The sequence below is a fragment of the Ylistrum balloti genome, unplaced genomic scaffold, assembly GCF_031769215.1.
Source record: "Ylistrum balloti isolate Yb309-2 unplaced genomic scaffold, AGI_CSIRO_Ybal_v1 Utg370532, whole genome shotgun sequence".
Classification (NCBI taxonomy): Eukaryota; Metazoa; Mollusca; class Bivalvia; order Pectinida; family Pectinidae; genus Ylistrum; species Ylistrum balloti.
In genome coordinates, this window is record NW_026782339.1 from 95209 (window position 1) to 116709 (window position 21501).

General features: G+C 33.9%; 1 protein-coding gene across 1 annotated transcript; it reads left to right on the forward strand.

Moving 5' to 3' along the window:
• Nucleotides 1-72: 72 nt before the first annotated feature.
• LOC132555972 (uncharacterized) lies at nt 73-14567 on the forward strand. The gene is made up of 14 exons (XM_060220359.1): nt 73-180; nt 2283-2336; nt 3037-3183; nt 4370-4593; nt 6212-6306; nt 6597-7343; nt 7905-7984; nt 10896-10966; nt 12052-12120; nt 12728-12824; nt 13185-13227; nt 13494-13648; nt 14085-14162; nt 14412-14567. Exons 1-14 carry the CDS (start codon nt 73-75, stop codon nt 14565-14567), a joined length of 2124 nt encoding a protein of 707 aa, XP_060076342.1.
• Nucleotides 14568-21501: the final 6934 nt, after the last annotated feature.

Consider the following 21501-nt stretch of genomic DNA (forward strand, 5'->3'; position numbering starts at 1 on the left):
CAGTGATAAGTGACTTATATCGCTCATCTACACTCACTTTCTGAAATTTTGGTACAGAAATGATCACTAAAGATGACGATGATAATTCTCCTCTCAATTTTTGGACCCCTTTTAGCTGGATGTGTCATTTTGGCGATAGTGATGTATTCTTCCTTCATGGCTAACCCAGAATCTCAAAAGGTACAGTACATTTTTTAACAGAATCGTCTGCTTTTGCACTACTGACCGATTTTTTTACGTAAACATTACATCGTACTTTGATTTTCATGTGTTATTAGAATTGTTTTTTAAACAGTTCTGCTTTTTGAACCTTAAAGGGGGGTGTGGTCATTATAAAAGACTATGTGGGCTGTGGTGTTACTGTTGTTGTTGACTTGTTGATGTTTTTAATATAATGTGTCAGCATATGTCGGTCACTATCCTATATGTACTTGATATGAAAAGTGTCACTTTACAAATAGAGGTTGAGCTGGTATGTCTGCCAGAGTTTGTTTTTACATACCACGATACTACGTTTCAGATGTAATTAAACATACTTAAGTGCTATAGCTATGTATTCTGCTGAGGGCTTGTTTTTCTTTTTATCATTCGATTTTATTTACATAAGTTGGCAAATTATTTATACATAATGAATATTAAGTAGGCATATGCATGTGCAGTATTTGAAGAGAAAAAAATAAATACATAATACTAATTAATTACTACTTAATATGATTAATAAATTAATTCATTATATGATATCCATTATCATGTTCAGAGAATGAAAGTTTTAATGATATATGGCAGAATCAAACCCAGCCAGCCAGCAATATGTCAATTTTTTTCTACATGTGATGGGGTGGATTTTTTCAGTTACTGACAGCCTGAACTTTATCATGTTTGTAGGGCATCTGTCTGCTATCTCAGAGTACCAGAACTATATATATGATTATAGGACTGCATCAGATCATTTCTTGAGAAAATCTAAGTATTTCTACTGTTACAGATTTTGAAGAAAAACATACTCACTATAAAAATAAAACATTTTATTGTGGATAAAAAGTACATGTATACATATTCCCATGCTGCATATATTTCAGCCCCTTTGTTATGGCATACGAGTTGATGCATGGAACTTACTATATGTACATGTATTACAATTGAATTTATTTAATTGAAAGTTTTGTATTTGTGCAAGACTGAAATGCATTATAAGTTTATATTTGTAATTACACATCTGTCTGTCAGTATCACATGTATTTACTGTAGCTATGGATATCAGACTGTCTGCAATACACATACAAGTTTGTAAGTCTATAGCATGTCTGGTGCAGGTGCAGAAGGCTGCAGTGATAGACAAGGTATTGATTAAGATGTACAGCAATACAGACATCACATGCAGTGTGTGAACATTTGAATGTATACATATACAGTCAATAGCTATTTGAATCAACATTTAATCTAGAAATGTAGCAGAAACTTGTGGTTTGTGTGTTATAATTTATCATTGTAATATTTTTATCCCTTCCCTCATTTCCCATTTTTTCCTATTCTTTTTTATATTTAACAAATTACCTGTAGCTATAACAGATAATGTGTATGTGAAATATCACTTCATATGTAAATTATGCATTAGTAACAGTTGGTTTCAAGCTGCTGCACATTTTTTCATTATTTAGGTATGTATATCTGTATTGGATGCATTACACAATTATCAATACATTAAAAATTGGCATTAAAAGATACAGCATTATATCAACTTGAATACTGGCAGATCCTCTCTATACACTTCTCCATTCAATGTATACTTGTATAAATACATATAATTTATAGACATACAAATTTGTATTTTAAACATATTTTTTTCCTTTGGTAGAAAGCAAACTTGAGAATCAATATTGGCTGCAGTTGATGAATACCAACAATAACCTTATATTAAGCCAGTATAGCTAGCTATAGGGAACAGTTGGTATACCTTGGATGGAGTGCCACAAAGTTTTCCCCATATAGTTATATAAATGACCTTGAGTTACTTCCAAGATAACACCACAAAGCTAAGGGTAACATACTGTATTTGACCTGAAAAAAGTGCAACAGGGATATGCATCTAATAAAAAAATATACTGGAAAAATTTCCACATAAAGAAATTAAGAAATCAGCTGTGGCAACCAAAGTGATTTGAACCTGAAACATTAGTTGATTAGTACACATGTTACTTACATATTGGGAGGCAAAGTGAATGCTGCAGTTGCTCTAGTCTTCTTTTCTTGAAATCAAATAATCAAGTTTTATTCTTTTACAGGAGGTAAAGAAATTGGAACCAAAGACATTCCTGAAAGTCATTGCAAGATCAAAGGTAACTGAAATAGTTAACTTCATGCTTGATATGCTGTTAGTTGAACTTTGATTGTAACAGTCCGGAGTCATAGGATTTGGTTTTTGCCATTACACATATTTAATTCCTGGGCCGACCTTTCGTCTCTGCTACATACAGTCACAGGATCAGAAAGTATATATGCTATTGCTATTAGGCTATTACATATTTACATAAAAAGAAATTGTCATATTTTTTTTCAAGGGAAAGGAAACATAAAAGGAATCTTTAATCACTCATTATTCTTAATTTCTGATCCTAGTTAATTGTCACATGATCAGCTCAAAATTTGATACATATTACCAACAGTGATGTTACATTTTCATTTTACTGAATGAAGTGTCTTCAAAGATTTGGGTATATGATGACCCCTAAAAATTGCAGTCCTCTCAAATGGCATAAAGAACATCTTTTGCTGGAAGTTAAAAAGAGTAGTGGCAAATCTGCTCTACACTTGAAATAATAATCATTTGAAAAGAAATTCAAACATTAAATAAAACAGTGACATTTGAAGTTCTAAAAACAATATAAAAAGATATTTTCATTATTTGTTTTGTTTCCTAAATGGAATAACCATTTTATGTGTTAGCTGTTGATAAAGTAATGATAATGACATTACACACACTAATTGTGTAGTGTGTAAGGTACAGTAGATAACAGCCTACTCCCATTCCTTGTTCAGGTATTCCCAGTGGTCAGTAACAATGGCTGGAGGTTGTTTGGCTTCTCACACAATACCAGGGTGTGGACGCAGAGTTTTCTTGGAGAAAATAAGGAGGAAAGGATCCTTGTATACACAACCTACTGCAAGATGCCTGCCTCATCACAGGTATGACATAGAATCACTATCACCTCTCTGTGACATCCTTGTTTACACTATTGCAAGATGCCTGCCTCATCACAGGTATGACATAGAATCACTATCACCTCTCTGTGACATCCTTGTTTACACTATTGCAAGATGCCTGCCTCATCACAGGTATGACATAGAATCACTATCACCTCTCTGTGACATCCTTGTTTACACATTCTATTGCAAGATGCCTGCCTCATCACAGGTATGACATAGAATCACTATCACCTCTCTGTGACATCCTTGTTTACACATTCTATTGCAAGATGCCTGCCTCATCACAGGTATGACATAGAATCACTATCACCTCTCTGTGACATCCTTGTTTACACAACCTTTTGCAAGATGCCTACCTTATCACTGCTGATGATCAGTTGTTATGAATGAGTATTTGAATCTCAGAATACACATTTATATCATTAATATACTTTACTGTACATGATGTGTTATGTTTATAAATCAAATATAAAATACTGGAACACAATAATATATAAGACAAAGGAATGTTTCCAAGACTACAATAGACAAAGGAATGTCTTCCAGACTACAATAGACAAAGGAATGTTTCCCAGACTACAATAGACAAAGGAATGTTTTCCAGACTGCAATAGACAAAGGAATGTCTTCCAGAGTACAACAGACAAAGGAATGTTTTCCAGACTGCAATAGACAAAGGAATGTCTTCCAGACTGCAATAGACAAAGGAATGTCTTCCAGACTACAACAGACAAAGGAATGTTTCCCAGACTACAATAGACAAAGGAATGTTTTCCAGACTACAATAGACAAAGGAATGTCTTCCAGACTACAACAGACAAAGGAATGTCTTCCAGACTACAACAGACAAAGGAATGTTTTCCTGACTACAATAGACAAAGGAATGTCTTTCTCACTGCAATAGACAAAGGAATGTTTTCCAGACTGCAATAGACAAAGGAATGTTTTCCAGACTGCAATAGACAAAGGAATGTCTTCCAGACTACAATAGACAAAGGAATGTTTTACAGACTACAATAGACAAAGGATTAAAACAATACATTGTGTTTGAACAAACTTTTCTACAGTCAATTATTTATACTGTACATACGCTTGTACATATTTATATAAATGGTTAGTCTAGTGGTTAATACTCTAATAGATTTTTTAAATTATTTGCCCACAGGTTGTATACCAAACCATCCGTGACATTGGGAAGCTGAAAGACTGGAAGCCAGGTGTGGTCACATGTAGTTTGGTAAAGACCATCAAGGGGAACAAGTCTGGTCCTACCAACCAGTCTCCTTATAAGATGGATAAGGGCATGGGGCAAGATGTTATACAGGAAGTGGTCATTAATCCAAAATCCGAGGAATACACTGACGAAGTTGTGCCCCAGCAGTATACAAGGTAAGGGAGACAGCTCAGGAGGTTGTGGCACAACATTATACAAGGTAAGGGAGACAACTCAGGAGCTTGTTACACAACAGTATACAAGGTAAGGGAGACAACTCAGCAGATTGTGACACAACAGTGTAAAAGGTAAGGGAGAAACTAAGGAGAGAGTGACACAATAGTGTTAAAGGTGAAGGAGGCACTTCAGGAGGTAATGACACAATATTGTAAAAGGTAAGGGAGAAAGTCAGGTTGTGATGCAACTATATAAAAGGTAAGGGAGACAACTCAGGAGGTGATGACACAACATTGTAAAAGGTAAGGGAGACAACTCAGGAGGTGGTGACACGATAATATAAAAGGTAAGGGAAAAACTCAGGAGGTGAGGATATGTAGACTGGATTACTTATCTTAGTACAACCTTTTTCCACTACAATGCTGTTATTGAAACTAAGCCAGGTTATGGCCGCTATCTTGCTAAAAATTTTGACCGAAACAATGCTGATTGGTCAATTCACTCAGCAAATTATTAGTTGGATTTGGGTCTTACAATTCCCTCTTGTTAACATTCTTGTTTACAATGGCAACACGTGTCAGATGAAGTGACAGATGTTATTAATGAGAAATTACCATGGCATATATATTAAAAATCATTTGGAAGCTGTTTATTTCAAATTCACAAGTTGCTCTTTTATACAAAGACCTTATTAAGGTCTTCTGCATATTTCCATTTTCATGCTGTTTCACACTCCTTTCTTACAATTTGGTCAATAAATGGTGAGTTTACTCAAAGGTCATCTCTCAGCAGTGAATGGAACTAAAGTTAATCTATTACAGCCACTTTTCAATCTGGTATTTGGTGTATATTCAAACTGTACATTAGGTATTGATCCATAAGTAGAACACAGACCAACATGCTGTTTATTTGTGTCATTAAGTGAATGAAATCTTCAGCAAAAACGACAAATTATAGTTACAAATTGGAATATATTTTAACTCACTGATTTGTAAAAGTACAGTTTCAAATAAATGCCTCAAGATTTCAACCATATGATGATGTTAAAAATAAGAGATACATAAAGTGTCTGCTTGAAAAAGTCAAATTTGATTTGAACATTCAATATACAAGCAATGTTAGTGGAAATGAACACACCAATAATGTTTCATAATTGTATACAGTACAAATGCATCTTTGATTTCATGGTAGTAATAACGAATGAAGATATTTGAATTTTTATGCAAAAAAAAAAAAAACATAAAAATGTCACCATGGAATACTCCATAGAGAATAATATATCAGCCAATCAAAATGATAAGACTGACAGCCCTGACCTGTGATTATTTTAGAAGTAAAGATTAGGGGAAAAAAACATGCCAGGCAATTCAGTCTATGGACTTGCACATAAGATAAGGGAGACAACTGAGGAGGTGATGACTCAGTAGTATATAATTAAGGGAAAACCGAAGGAGGTGGTAACAGATAAACAGGTTTTATCCATATATACTTCAGAGTATATCGTACAGTTCTACACCTGATCAGACTCTGGTTTGTATAGGATGTCAAATGGACAATTTCTAATCTGAACAAAGAATTTACACTGCAAATCTACTGAGTGTATTGTTGGTGTTTCAGACACTGGAACAGGGAGGACAATGGTTGCTGCTGGATGTTACAGACCTCTCAGGATAAATGCCTCTCCATATTCTTCCTTGTACAGCCAGTCGAAGGTCAGTTTGATGTCCAGATTTATAAAAAGTTTGAATTTGTAAAACATTTCTGATGGATCATTGTATCTAAGGCACTTTTTAATTCTAGGTGTAGATTGATTAAGATTGACTGCCACATTATCTGTTTCCTGAAATATCATTATCAGCTTATCTTTTCTTACATAATATAACAATACATGTATTAGGGTAATTTCTAAAACAATAGAGGATATTATTGCTAGTGCTCGCATTTCATGATATTTTGTGTGAAATTTTGCTAAAAAGAAAAACCATCTTGTTCTTTTTTGTAGATATGGACAGCTGTTTGGTCACCATTTTAGTTCACAATGTATCACTCTCCATTGTCAGTGCTAACCAAGTCACTTGCCTTTTGGGATCACTTCGGGATTACCTTAGTCTACGCAAAGTAAAATGTACCCCACTCACCAGTATTCGAATGCCAAACTTCAGCAATAACAGTCAAACAAATAACTTTGCAGATTCCTCTAGTGAAGAGGAACGAGAGAAGCAATTTTATGATCGATTTTCATCACTTAATGATAGACAAAAATCTTTAGTTCTTCAAAAATCAGAATCCATAATGAGACTACGAACTAACTCTCAGGGCAAAATGACAGGACGTTCCCATCAGCAAAGACGTTCACAGTCTGACACAGACATCATAGGAATAGTGATGGGTGATACAGATTCCCCGTCTCAGCCACTCATACAACCTGCTGACAGTGCTCAATACTCATCCAACTTGTTACATTCCAACAGTTTTGGGGAATCAGGAGATGTGAAATCAAAGAGAGCTTCTTCAATAGACAGCGAACATTCTCAAATAGAGAGTGGAAACCAAAACAGTGAAACAAGTGGTCACATTGGCCCGGAGGAAATCAGCCAGAAGGCTGGTTATGAGAATGGAGGGATTAGAGTATACAGCCATGGAGGGAGTGAAGAACTGTTAACCAGAGAGGAAATAGATACAGATACTGGCAGTGTCGTGTCATCAATAGAGTCTGAGACACCACAGGATGATGTGTTTGATCTATCAGGTATACTTTTAACTTATGTAATACAAATTATTCAGTCAAGTAAACTTTTAAGGTTTCGTATTGTTGTTTACCAACCAAAATATGATAGAACTAGATATAAAAATGAATAGTAAGATGTGACTTTTGGGCTATTCAGATTTAACTAAACTTTAAACATATAAATTGGAATGTGGAAAAACATTTATGAATTATAATTATTTTATTCAGTGACCTTATAGTACTACTGAGGAGACTGTAGGTTGACATGATATTCGTTGATCAGTGAGTCATGTGGGTTGTCTTGTCTCCAACATTTAAAAATATCTCATACTCAAGACTCCTGAATCTTCGATTGTTGGGTGTCACATTGTCTGGCCATTCATAAATGAATACCTCTTGTGATAGCATAATGCTTGCTAAATTGATTATACATAGCTGTGATTTTGACCCTATTTAAATTGTCCTAATATGGTTCTATACCTTACTATATATACTAATAACTCACTGATTTAAGTTTTACCAGAGATTTGGGAATAGATTGCTTTGCAGTACTATGATTTTTAAATACTTTGTTTTCAACAGATAAACAGCCCACAACTCCGTCAGATGTTGTCAAGTTCATGACATTAGCAAACCAGTCTGCTGCAGATATATTAGCATTGGTAAGATATTATTGCGGCATAGCATTTGTAAAATAAACTTGTAAATATCAGAAAGCCACCTGTATACACTGGACATAATACATCATTCACATTTGTAGAGTATATATTTATACATGTAAACTAGACCTTCACATCATTAACGTATTTACCTTACTTTATCATACACATATGTCAACCTCCTGACTATGTAAACTAGACCTCCCATCATACACATAGATAAACCAGACCTCCCATCATACACATGAATAAACCAGGCCTCTCATCATACACATAGATAAACCAGACCTCTCATTATACACATAGATAAACCAGGCCTCTCATCATACACATAGATAAACCAGGCCTCTCATCATACACATAGATAAATGAGGTCTCCCATCATACACATAGATAAACCAGACCTCTCATCATACACATAGATAAACCAGATCTCTCATCATACACATAGATAAACCAGGCCTCTCATTATACACATAGATAAACCAGACCTCTCATCATACACATAGGTAAACCAGGCCTCTCATCATACACATAGATAAATGAGGTCTCCCATCATACACATAGATAAACCAGGCCTCTCATCATACACATAGATAAACCAGACCTCTCATCATACACATAGATAAACCAGGCCTCTCATCATACACATAGATAAACCAGGCCTCTCATCATACACATAGATAAACCAGGCCTCTCATCATACACATAGATAAACCAGACCTCTCATCATACACATAGATAAACCAGGCCTCTCATCATACACATAGATAAACCAGATCTCTCATCATACACATAGATAAACCAGATCTCTCATCATACACATAGATAAACCAGATCTCTCATCATACACATAGATAAACCAGGCCTCTCATCATACACATAGATAAACCAGACCTCTCATCATACACATAGATAAATGAGGTCTCCCATCATACACATAGATAAATGAGGCCCCATCATACACATAGATAAACCAGACCTCTCATCATACACATAGATAAACCAGATCTCTCATCATACATATAGATAAACAAGGCCTCTCATCATACACATAGATAAACCAGACCTCTCATCATACACATAGATAAACCAGGCCTCTCATCATACACATAGATAAACCAGGCCTCTCATCATACACATAGATAAACCAGGCCTCTCATCATACACATAGATAAACCAGACCTCTCATCATACACATAGATAAACCAGGCCTCTCATCATACACATAGATAAACCAGGCCTCTCATCATACACATAGATAAACCAGGCCTCTCATCATACACATAGATAAACCAGACCTCTCATCATATATATAGATAAACCAGGCCTCTCATCATACACATAGATAAACCAGACCTCTCATCATACACATAGATAAACCAGGCCTCTCATCATACACATAGATAAACCAGGCCTCTCATCATACACATAGATAAACCAGGCCTCTCATTATACACATAGATAAACCAGATCTCTCATCATACACATAGATAAACCAGACCTCTCATCATACATATAGATAAACCAGGCCTCTCATTATACACATAGATAAACCAGATCTCTCATCATACACATAGATAAACCAGATCTCTCATTATACACATAGATAAACCAGGCCTCTCATCATACATATAGATAAACAAGGCCTCTCATCATACACATAGATTAATGAGGTCTCCCATCATACACATAGATAAACCAGACCTCTCATCATACACATAGATAAACCAGGCCTCTCATCATACACATAGATAAACCAGGCCTCTCATCATACACATAGATAAACCAGACCTCTCATCATACATATAGATAAACCAGGCCTCTCATCATACACATAGATAAACCAGACCTCTCATCATACACATAGATAAACCAGGCCTCTCATCATACACATAGATAAACCAGGCCTCTCATCATACACATAGATAAACCAGGCCTCTCATTATACACATAGATAAACCAGATCTCTCATCATACACATAGATAAACCAGACCTCTCATCATACATATAGATAAACCAGGCCTCTCATTATACACATAGATAAACCAGATCTCTCATCATACACATAGATAAACCAGATCTCTCATTATACACATAGATAAACCAGGCCTCTCATCATACATATAGATAAACAAGGCCTCTCATCATACACATAGATAAATGAGGTCTCCCATCATACACATAGATAAACCAGACCTCTCATCATACACATAGATAAACAAGGCCTCTCATCATACACATAGATAAATGAGGTCTCCCATCATACACATAGATAAACCAGACCTCTCATCATACACATAGATAAACCAGGCCTCTCATCATACACATAGATAAACCAGATCTCTCATCATACATATAAATAAACCAGGCCTCTCATCATACACATAGATAAACCAGGCCTCTCATCATACACATAGATAAACCAGGCCTCTCATCATACACATAGATAAACCAGGCCTCTCATCATACACATAGATAAACCAGATCTCTCATCATACATATAGATAAACAAGGCCTCTCATCATACACATAGATAAACCAGGCCTCTCATTATACACATAGATAATCTAGACCTTTTCATGACAATCATGTGTATACGAAATCCTCTCATCATACATACTTGTTAACCAGGTACTTTCATCATGCACATGTGTAAACTTAATTCTCACAACCACACACATGCTTACACCAGACCCTTGCATCTTACACATGTAAACTTACCCTTACAATTATATGTTAAAAATCGACCCTGGCATCAAACACCTTTACCTGAATCATTCTTATCCAATATGATAGATTCGTAGTAAATACACGTGCAGTTTTAGCACTATGGAAGCATGATAGTATGTGCAAGAGCGGACCTTTTTCCATCTTCCTGTTATTCATAGTGTTTAATTTTTTCAATTGAAGGCACTACGAGTGTCCAACATAGACCTGAGAAAACCACAGAATCAGCAGACAGAGAGCTCAGGAGGATGGGCGTAAGTAGTTTGTTAAAATCTTTAAATGAGATCATATACTAACCAAAAGATATTTAGGGAATAGATTTCTGTGATGATACCTAACAAAGTGAATCATGTCATTGGGGTGAAATTTGTTAAAAACATTTTCTTCTGTTTAACCAAAAGGCCAAGAATCTAGAATTGCTGGTGGGTTCCTGGGATGAAGCTCAAGAACAAAGTTTGCGATTAGATATTATCTATATTTACGGTCACTGGGTAGATAAAACATTCAAACAACTTCTTAATGCGGAAGATCATAGAATGTTGTTATTTGGACGTTTTTTTTCCTGGAATGAAACTACCAAAGGTTGTGAATAGAAATCAGCTTGACAGTATTTAAGGTCAAAAGGGGTTAGGGTTGTTTTCCGGGTTAATGTGTAACCCTGAGTGATTCATGTACAGTCAAACCTGTGGTCACCTATTGGATATCATGATTTTGGCCCCTTAAGAGTAAGACAGGTGGCTACATTGTTGTACCACATGCCTTCCAGTAATTACGGGTCATTCATGTCATTTTTACAGACATTACACCTGACCTGTCATTAACTCAGTGTATTTCTGACTTACATTTGACAGTCACTTACCAGTACAGATGAAATTGTTTGTGACCTTTAAAACCACTTGAAATATAAGAAGGGAGAGTCCGTTTTAGTGTTTTAGTGTTAGACAGGTGACTGGTAACTCTATTGCATTTACTCTTGGGTAAATATTGATGAAGGTCGGAAGGATCACAATTTACTGTCAATAGCAGGTTAGAGTTTAAAGCAGGTTTCTGTTAAAACAGATCTAATGGTAGTTTTCAATGTTGATTTACTTTATTTGGATTTTTACCCACTTTTGAATGTCACTGATGTGAGATGTTGATGTATTGTGAAAAGTATTGAATATCTGGTGAGAGATGCAGGCCCATTAGTCCTCTTGTGTGAAATGTAATTATTATACAATATATAAAGAATGATCTTCTATAAGAACTGTAAGAAGTTTTCCTTCTTTTCAATTCAATTGTTTGATTAGCTCACTTTATACATATATGTATATATACATTGTACTAATTTGTATTTCAGGTTTTGGGGACTGGAGACAGATGTGGTGATATTCAAGAAGATTCTAAATCGTTCTAATTCTCTCTTCAGGTTAGTTGAAAAGTTTATCAAAAATCTTCATTCAAGAAATATTTGTAAAATGACATTACCTTCAGGCAATGATATTCAATGCCAGGTATGCCTGTTGTGAAATGTAGTACAGAAATGTAGCACATGTTTCCTGCAAATAAAGTAGGCTCTTACAGTGTGTTTCAGTTCTTATTATATTTGTGGTCTTAGATACTGGGGAAGCTTTATATACACTACTTGTTTCTGAAGCCTTGAAATCTACACACCACAAAGCCAATTAACATTGACTGTGAAGACATATATCTACATGTGTACCTTTCTCGGAGTATTCAACATTTAAACCAGAAAATCTTCAAAACAGAGTATCAAAGTATCGATATGAAACATTTTATCATGGAAACAGAATTATTTTCAGATTGAATAGAGTATTATTTTGTGAAGTTGATTACTGTCTCAGCTGTGGATTAAATAGAATTGGTGATACCATCACTCTTCTTTCCACCTATAGATTCTATTATTTATGTGTTACAGTCTTTATCTTACCTTCTGAGAATAACATTCAAATTTTTCATTATTTGTATTTCTGTAACATTATACAGTCATGTCTGTGTATTGATTGTGTCCACAGTTTTGTCGGTAAAGGCCTAATCAGTGCCTCACCACAGAGAGTGTTTGAAGCCATCAAGAATCCTAGGACACGATTCACCTATGATGAAAGTTTAAAGGTATGGAAACCAATTGTCAGGCAAAGGAATTAGAGAAGCTATGTATTCTTGTATTTTTAAGTTATTGTAAATCTTTGTACAATAAGAAGTTGTTTATTTCTTTAGCTCTGAAATGCACTTATATTCTAGGAGTTGATAGTACAGAATGCATTACCAGCATTGGCTAGTGGGAATTTCCCTTTAGGCTATAAACTGAAAGATCACTAGTTCAAACCCTGCCAGGGACAGGGTGTTTTTCATCACTCCTTCCTGTAACAATATAAGGGTATGATTTGATTTAAAGACATTTCACACTTTGCAAGGAAGTTTGAATACAATTTACAAATGTGTATTCAGATTTTCTCGTTCTGGTATTTTCAGAAAGTTGATGTCCTGAGTAGTATTGCAGATAAGGCCAAAATAGGTAAGCTTATCTTCATTGTTTCTAGCATGTTTCTTTTCTGTTGAAAATATAAGGACAGGTCACTTTAAATCTTGATTTTCAATGTATATTGGAATAATGTAATGGTAGGTAAAACTTGAATGTATTATATTAAGCATAGCTCTACCTGGTACATGATGAAAATCTTTGCTGTTTGAATGTTTGTATGGATGGAAAATTTGACCGGCATCCACTAATTAAACATTCTTTTACAGTGAATTTCAATTTCTGCTATATTTCTGTTGTAGTTTATTTTTACCATGAGCTTGTCTACATGTTTAAAAAAGAGTGTTTTGATTTCTGTGTCCTCCAAAATGAGAGGATGGATGGAGAGAAATATGTGTTAGCCATGCAGTCTGTAGACAATGGCCTGCCAGTGCCAAATGGTACAGAGAGAGTCCAGGTAAGTAAAAATCTGGTGCCAATGGATACAGAAAGTCCTTAATGACTTTTATAGTAACACTACACCTACAAAACCATGAACATGTTCCTTTCAGCTGTTGTATTTCTTAAGACACCTTTGTCATAGATGTAATTATACCCCCTGCAACAAGGTTGAAAGGGAATGTATACTGGAATCAGGTTGTCCGTCCATCTGTAGACTCAAAAATATATTGGCAACTCCTCCTAAACTACTGAATTAATTTCAAGGATATATTTGCTGGTTATAATCCTTATATAATGTAGATGTACATTAAATATATCAGGTTGACTACCTCCCCTTCGAAAAGTTATGCCCTTTGAGGAATTCTGTTGGCAACAAGGGGGAGGTATGAGTTGGCACCTGGACGACACTTTTAATTACAAACTTGACTAATGCTGATACTAACGTTTTACAGATGCTTCCTAGTGGTTGGATCATAGAGCCTGTTACTAGAGACAACAAGATGTACTCTATGGCAACATATGTGATGCAGGTAAGTTTCTGCTTAATACAGGTATATTGTGGCTTACACTTAACACTAAACAAAGATGATGTACCAAATCTTACTGACTTCTGTAAGACATTTTGGAAAACATATTCCTGTAGATTTAGTTAATTTCAAAGCGTGTGGAAAAACATCATTTGTTAGATTTCAAGTTTTGTTGATATGTCTAAGACCTTTGGCCAAGTACATGTTTGAGATAGAAGTGTTCTTATGTTGCTGTGTTCTCATTTATCACAGATGGACTTCAGTGGATCCAGAATGATGGTAGAGAAACAGCCAATAGAGGAGATGGTGTCTAAACAGCCTCTTAGTATAGAGTACCTTCGCCAGTATCTACGTCCTGCCATAATGTTAGCCCGACAAGCCTCGTCAGGAGCTACCATCAGGAAGTGAGGTGTTTTTTCCAAACTCAATGGTTACGAACTGTTAGCTGTATGGAAACAAGAAAAGTACACATGCTCAGGGCAAACACAGGGAAGGAAGACTGGAGGCTTAAATGTTACTCTGTATCTGCTTCCCATGGATAGGCCTAAATCCAGCTGTTGGTTAAGTAGAAATGATGTTACATAAGCTCACCACCTGTGTATTACATGTGTTCATTATTTTAAGGTATCACATGAAGATGATACATTTGTCAGATCACCACATGCTGGTTGTAAAAGATAGGGGTAGGGGGAGCAGGTTGGAATGCAACACAAATATTTGTGATGAAAATGTGCCACACTGTGTTTTCACTTTACGTCACTTAGAAGGATAAGCATCAAAGTGACTTTTTTCCTGGAAATAAAATCATTGCCTCGTGTGAATATACAAGACTTGTGTATATAATATACCTACACATTGTGTAGGACATTCCATTTATCAATTAGGATGCTTATCAAATACACAATATATTAATGGTGTGTGTTAGTACGTAGCAAATGTTATCTCAAGCAGATCCTTATACTCTCATTATATATTAGTGTTTTTTTACCATTAGTTTATGAAATGTTACATGTTTCATGATTAATGTCAACTTACAAAATACAACTGATGAGTTTAATCTTAAAATCAAGGTCATTTCATTTGTCCTCATATGCTGTTGTATTGTATTACAGTAGAAAAGCTTACAGCATGGGGCATAGATTTCTTTTGTTGTCTCTATTCTAAAAAATATTCATTACCTAAATTTACAAGTAATGATAAAAAATTTCTGTTTTAATTTCTTTCAGAATATCCATTTTGTATTCTGATTCTGCCCATTCTAATCATCGTTTCCATTCTAGGAAACTTCAAAACAATGCAATTTCCAAATGTAGAATTAATGATAATAGTGTGATTTTATTGTTACTGTTCCACTTGTTCATTAATTTAAGAAGCCTGTATAAGTTATTTTAGTACATTGTATGTGGTTTTTATTGGTTTTATTTGTTTTGTTTTTTTTTCTCTCTTTTTTTTTCGATTTAAAGTGTTAGGAAGTAATTGGGAAGGATTAGTTATCTAATGTAAGTAAAACAGGATACAAAGGAATAGAACTTCGTGTACTTACAAGGTACAAACTTAATGTACTTACAGGTACAAACTTAGTGTACTTACAGGTACAAACTTAGTGTATTTACAGGTACAAACTTAGTGTACTTACAGGTACAAACTTGGTGTACTTATAGGTACAAACTTAGTGTACTTATAGGTACAAACTTAGTGTACTTACAGGTACAAACTTAGTGTACTTATAGGTACAAACTTAGTGTACTTACAGGTACAAACTTAGTGTATTTACAGGTACAAACTTAGTGTACTTACAGGTACAAACTTAGTGTACTTACAGGTACAATTTCTTATGTCAAATAAAATATAATGCAATGTTGAGAGAATTATTGCATCCCATTGTTGAATTCCTAAATATATAAATGTTAATTAAATGTCTCATCATCTAGGACAGAAGTTTACAACAAAAATGCCTTTCCAACATAAGTATTTCTAATGCAGTTAATTGACAAATCCAAGCAATACTGAATCAGTAATCATATATTAATGTTTTCTAATGATGTTAATCCTTATGAACTTATACAATGCAAGTACCTTAAATTCCAGATAATGTATATACAGATTTTATCTTTAAACAAAGACAAATGCAGCAACAATATTGTTTACTGTTATATAATATCATGTACTGGTTAGATTCTGTCTATATATGTCTTGTAGGTTCTAAGGTAGTAGAAATGTAATTTTATTTTGGAATATATTATACATAACTCTCTTAGTCATACACCTGTTTCATTTTAATCTATTTCAAACTATTCTTACTCTTTTATAACTATGTTCTCATTGTTGTGTTCAATTTTACCAATGGCTTATGCTCATTAGAAAGAAAATTCAGCTTACACAAAATCAATGTGCTAACAGCCATCAATTTTAGAGGCTTTATTTTCTGTCCTCATTTCTGGATGCTAAATTGATAATCAGTACACTATATCTCATGTTTTCGTGGATATTAAACTAGGTTGAATTTTAGAAAATTCAAATGTTGATACTAATTTTAAAGAATGTTAATAACAATTATTCAAATTTTCGAAAGCTTGTATTTAAACATCTAGTCAATGTTACTAGTTTAAATTTTTTTTTGTAACTTATATGTGTTTGTTTGTAGTTGAAATATTGGATCAAGAAAATCACTGTAATCAAACATGATTGTTAACTGTTTTCCTCAGTACTGATTCATTTATTTAGACCAAACCATGGTACAATTAAGATCATATTTAAAATCTTCTTTCTCTTGTTTCATAATAATATCATAATACTTAAGTGAAAAGGCTTGATACACCAAAAAAATATAATACTGCAATTACATTACATGTTTATATTGAATTTGACTCTCATGTAAACGACAGTTTTAACCAAAAGAAGTGATTTCATCAGGGGAGATAAATATGGTATCGAACAGTTTGATTTTTTTGTGTTAGAAGTAGATTTGTAGAAGTTTGCTTTCTTATTTAGCAGTATCTTTGTCACAGTGTTATTGAAAAGGGTTAGACATTTATGTGTAAAATTAAATTCAATTCCAAATGATGGTTAAAGGACTCCTGATTTTGTATCATCAAAAGAAACCTGTCAAGCTTTGCCGTGTATATAGATATAAAGGAAATCATGCTATAGTTAACTTCATGTTAGATATACCAGAGACGTATATATACGTCTCTGGATATACACAGTAAATGTATTACAGAGGTACAATGTACAACACTCGGCGTATATCGTAGATACAAACATGTATGCTGAATATGATATTCTTGTTTTCACAATAGAGAAAGTTCAGTTCAATGCAATTCGTATTTTATAATGTATGCTTTGTAAATATTTTTTCAGATTAAATTTTTATCATGTGTTATAACTTATTTTAAGATTTTGAATTACATTTATTCATTTCTAGTTGTTTGGGATGATTTGTCTTAAATACAATTTGAAATTTTAAGGATATTTGTCAGAGAGTAAGAACGTATTGTGTTAAGCTGAAAAAGATCCCCAATAAAAAGGATGACATCATAAATGCTTTAAGAGTTTAGCTAGCTGACGTTAGAGATGGCCTGAAATGGCTTTAAAATACATCTTAGATTATACAATATTTTGAATCACTTTTATGCGAGTTTGAGATTATTTTGAAATGCTGTCTTCACAATTTATATGGTGCTCGAATGCTATGTTATGTTATGTTTTGTATGTGATAATAGATTAAGTACAACAGTATTATCGTGCCTACTGTAATTAGCCAAATCATCATCAATAAGTTATACCTGACAAAATATCAAAACCACAGATGTACCTGATGAAATAAGAATCTAATTAAAAAAACAGAGATTTACGTGACAAAATACAATCTAGTGTGCTTGTTCTGTCGATAAAAAATCTACTTGACAAAATGTAATGAAATATTTTTTGTCTTTCAATAGAAAACCAGAGATGTACCTAGCAAAATTTAATCATATGTTTTTGGCTTTTGATAAAAAAACAAGCTCTGAAATGTGATTTTAATGAAATTCTTGATTTAGGTTGTCATACTATACTCTGGTCTTTACATAGTACATTATTGAAATATGGCACAGGCAAGCTTGTTGCCAAGATCCTCACAAGAACATCAAATTTTTATTAATCAGACCATAAATGAATGTCATATTCGTATAACTCTGATTCAAATTTCACCAAAGTTGAGAAAATTACAATTTTGTTTTTCAGACAACGTTAAAAGATATAATCTGCCATTATGGTATCTTACAATCTCATCCTTAATGTGTAATGTAACACGAATGTATACTGTGTATATGTGATATTGCTATTTTAGTTCTCAACATATAAATCAGACATTGCAGAAGTTGTTGTTTATGTAAGTATTCTGTTTATATCATATTGCTCAATACTCGTGCTCCTATTGGCCAACTTTCCTTACTGCAACTCACACCTTTAAAATAACTACAGTGTTTATATAATTGTTTGTGTTGTGTTGGTGATACATTTGTTCAGAAAAAAATGTCTGCGAATTCAATAATTTTTTATCTTTTTTTCTTTTTTCTTTTGTTTTGTATTTGTTAATTTTCTTTAGACTCAATGCAAAGAAATTGTCACTTTATCTGTAGCAAAAAGGTTTTTGATGTAATCTTAATTCCAAAATTTACTACATGTAATAAAATGTATTTTTAGAAACCACTAAACCACATCAAGCTTCTCATTCAGTGTCCTGTTTGATGGGAATTTGTTGTATAACCCAGTAACTCACCACCTGTATGTATGTAACACAGATTTGTTGTAATCCTCTCATTGTTTCAGGTGATTATTTTGAGCTCAATTTTTCAAGAATGTAACATCAGTTTTTTGAGTATCATTTTTTAAGAATGAAAAGTATTAATATTTTGCAAAATGCTTTTATTGTTGTGTTAAAGACATTTATAAACCATAGAGCTGCCTATCTGTTCAGATATGTACTAACAACGTTGTACTATCAAATTGTGTGATTTACTATACTGGTCATAAGATGACTTATACAAGATAGAGGCATTTTAGATTTCATGCTGATTCCCCTTTTTTTCTGTGGTATGTTATTCTCATTTTTCTCATTTAGATTTATTTGCTATATTAGGGTATCACTGTTGTATTGAAACATTGTATGCATGCTACATCTACTTCATAAGGCATCTTGCCTTGTGAACCTGCTTAATTCAGACTGGTCTCTAGGGAAATTATTAATAGTTTTTTCACCGTGACACATGTATGGTGAATAGATTTCTCTGTTACAGATCACAATTTGATAAATAGACCCATCATTTATTTATCCCGTCTTTATACCTGACAATCATTTTAGTTCTGAAATAATTTATTTTGCCTAATGAGTATTTCAGTTTCAGGGATCATGTGATAATTGGATGCAAGTTGTTTGTTAAAGTTTGGATGATTCCTATGAATTTAGATTAGCATGAATATTTTACTCATTTGAGTTCGGATAAGTGTTGGTGGTAGAGTTAATTTGTGTCAGATGGATATTTAACTCATTCATTAGAAAAAAAGGTTGAAACAAAAGGAAAGAGGAGAAACTTCTGAAGACTTCTAAGAAGTATGATCCTCTTTCACCTAAAGCTGGTTGTCAACATCCAAATAAATGTTGAGATGAAATGTTCACTTTTGTAAGTTTAGATTTTTTCAGGGGATCAGCTATGAGTATGCAATTTACCTGTGTCTGAATTAAGCTGGTTCAGATCAGCATTTGTTCATACTTGATCACTGTTGTATATGGATGCAAGTCTTACATATACCACTTTAATTTGCTGTACACACAGTATATGTATATATGCAAATTTTAGTTTAGTCACTTCCATACAAAATCACATGATATTCCTTTAGCCAATGCAGTTACATAGTCTTCAATTGATGGTGTGGCTGAGTCTGTATTTATGCCGATGACTTGCCCAGTGTTGTTGTCATGTATAGTATCCTATAAATGTTGTGTTATTTATTCCCAGGCCAAACATAAGTCTATATTGTCATTTAAACTGATCTAATTGGACTCCAGTTGTTTATGCTTCAGTTTAGATATGACGATAAAGATACTTCACAGATGAAGAAAATTAACAAAGCACTAAATCTAGAAGGATTACTACATTGTCTGCTGTTGTTAATGTCTGTAGGTTCAGTGTAATGTCTGTAGGTTCAGTGTAATGTCTGTAGGTTCAGTGTAATGTCTGAAGGTTCAGTATGTCTGTTGGTTCATTGTAATGTCTGAAGGTTCAGTGTAATGTCTGAAGGTTCAGTGTAATGTCTGTAGGTTCAGTATAATGTTTGTAGGTTCAGTATGTCTGTAGGTATAGATTAATGTCTGTAGGTTCAGTGTAATGTCTGTAGGTTCAGTGTAATGTCTGTAGGTTCAGTATGTCTGTAGGTTCATTGTAATGTCTGTAGGTTCAGTGTAATGTCTGTAGGTTCAGATTAATGTCTGTAGGTTCAGTATAATGTCTGAAGGTTCAGTATAGTCTGTAGGTTCAGTGTAATGTCTGTAGGTTCAGTACATCTGTAGGTTCAGTGTAATGTCTGTAGGTTCAGATTTATGTCTGTAGGTTCATTATAATGTCTGTAGGTTCAGATTTATGTCTGTAGGTTCATTATAATGTCTGTAGGTTTATTGTAATGTCTGTAGGTTCAGTATAATGTCTGTTCAGTATAATGTCTGTAGGTTCAGTGTAATGTCTGTAGGTTCAGTGTAATTTCTGAAGGTTCAGTATATGTCTGTATGTTCAGTGTAATGTCTGTAGGTTCAATTTAATGCCTTTAGGTATAGATTAATGTCTGAAGGTTCAGTGTAATGTCTGTAGGTTCAGTGTAATGTCTGTAGGTATAGATTAATGTCTGTAGGTATAGATTAATGTCTGAAGGTTCAGTGTAATGTCTGTAGGTTCAGTGTAATGTCTGTAGGTATAGATTAATGTCTGTAAATTCAGTGTAATGTCTGTAGGTTCAGTGTAATGTCTGTAGGTATAGATTAAGGTCTGAAGGTTCAGTGGTTCAATGTAAAGTCTGTAGGTTCAATGTAATGTCTGTAGGTATAGGTAAAGGTCTGAAGGTTCAGTATAATGTCTGTAGGTTCAGTGTAATGACTAGGTATAGATTAATGTCTGTAGGTTCAGTGTAATGTCTGTAGGTATAGATTAATGTCTGAAGGTTCAGTGGTTCAATGTAAAGTCTGTAGATTCAGTTTAATGTCTGTTTACTGCATGAAATATAGTTCAGCGTGATGCACGTTATTACAATGCTTTAGCTTTTAGGTTCATATACTGTATGATACAGTAGGTTCATATAATATACTGTATGA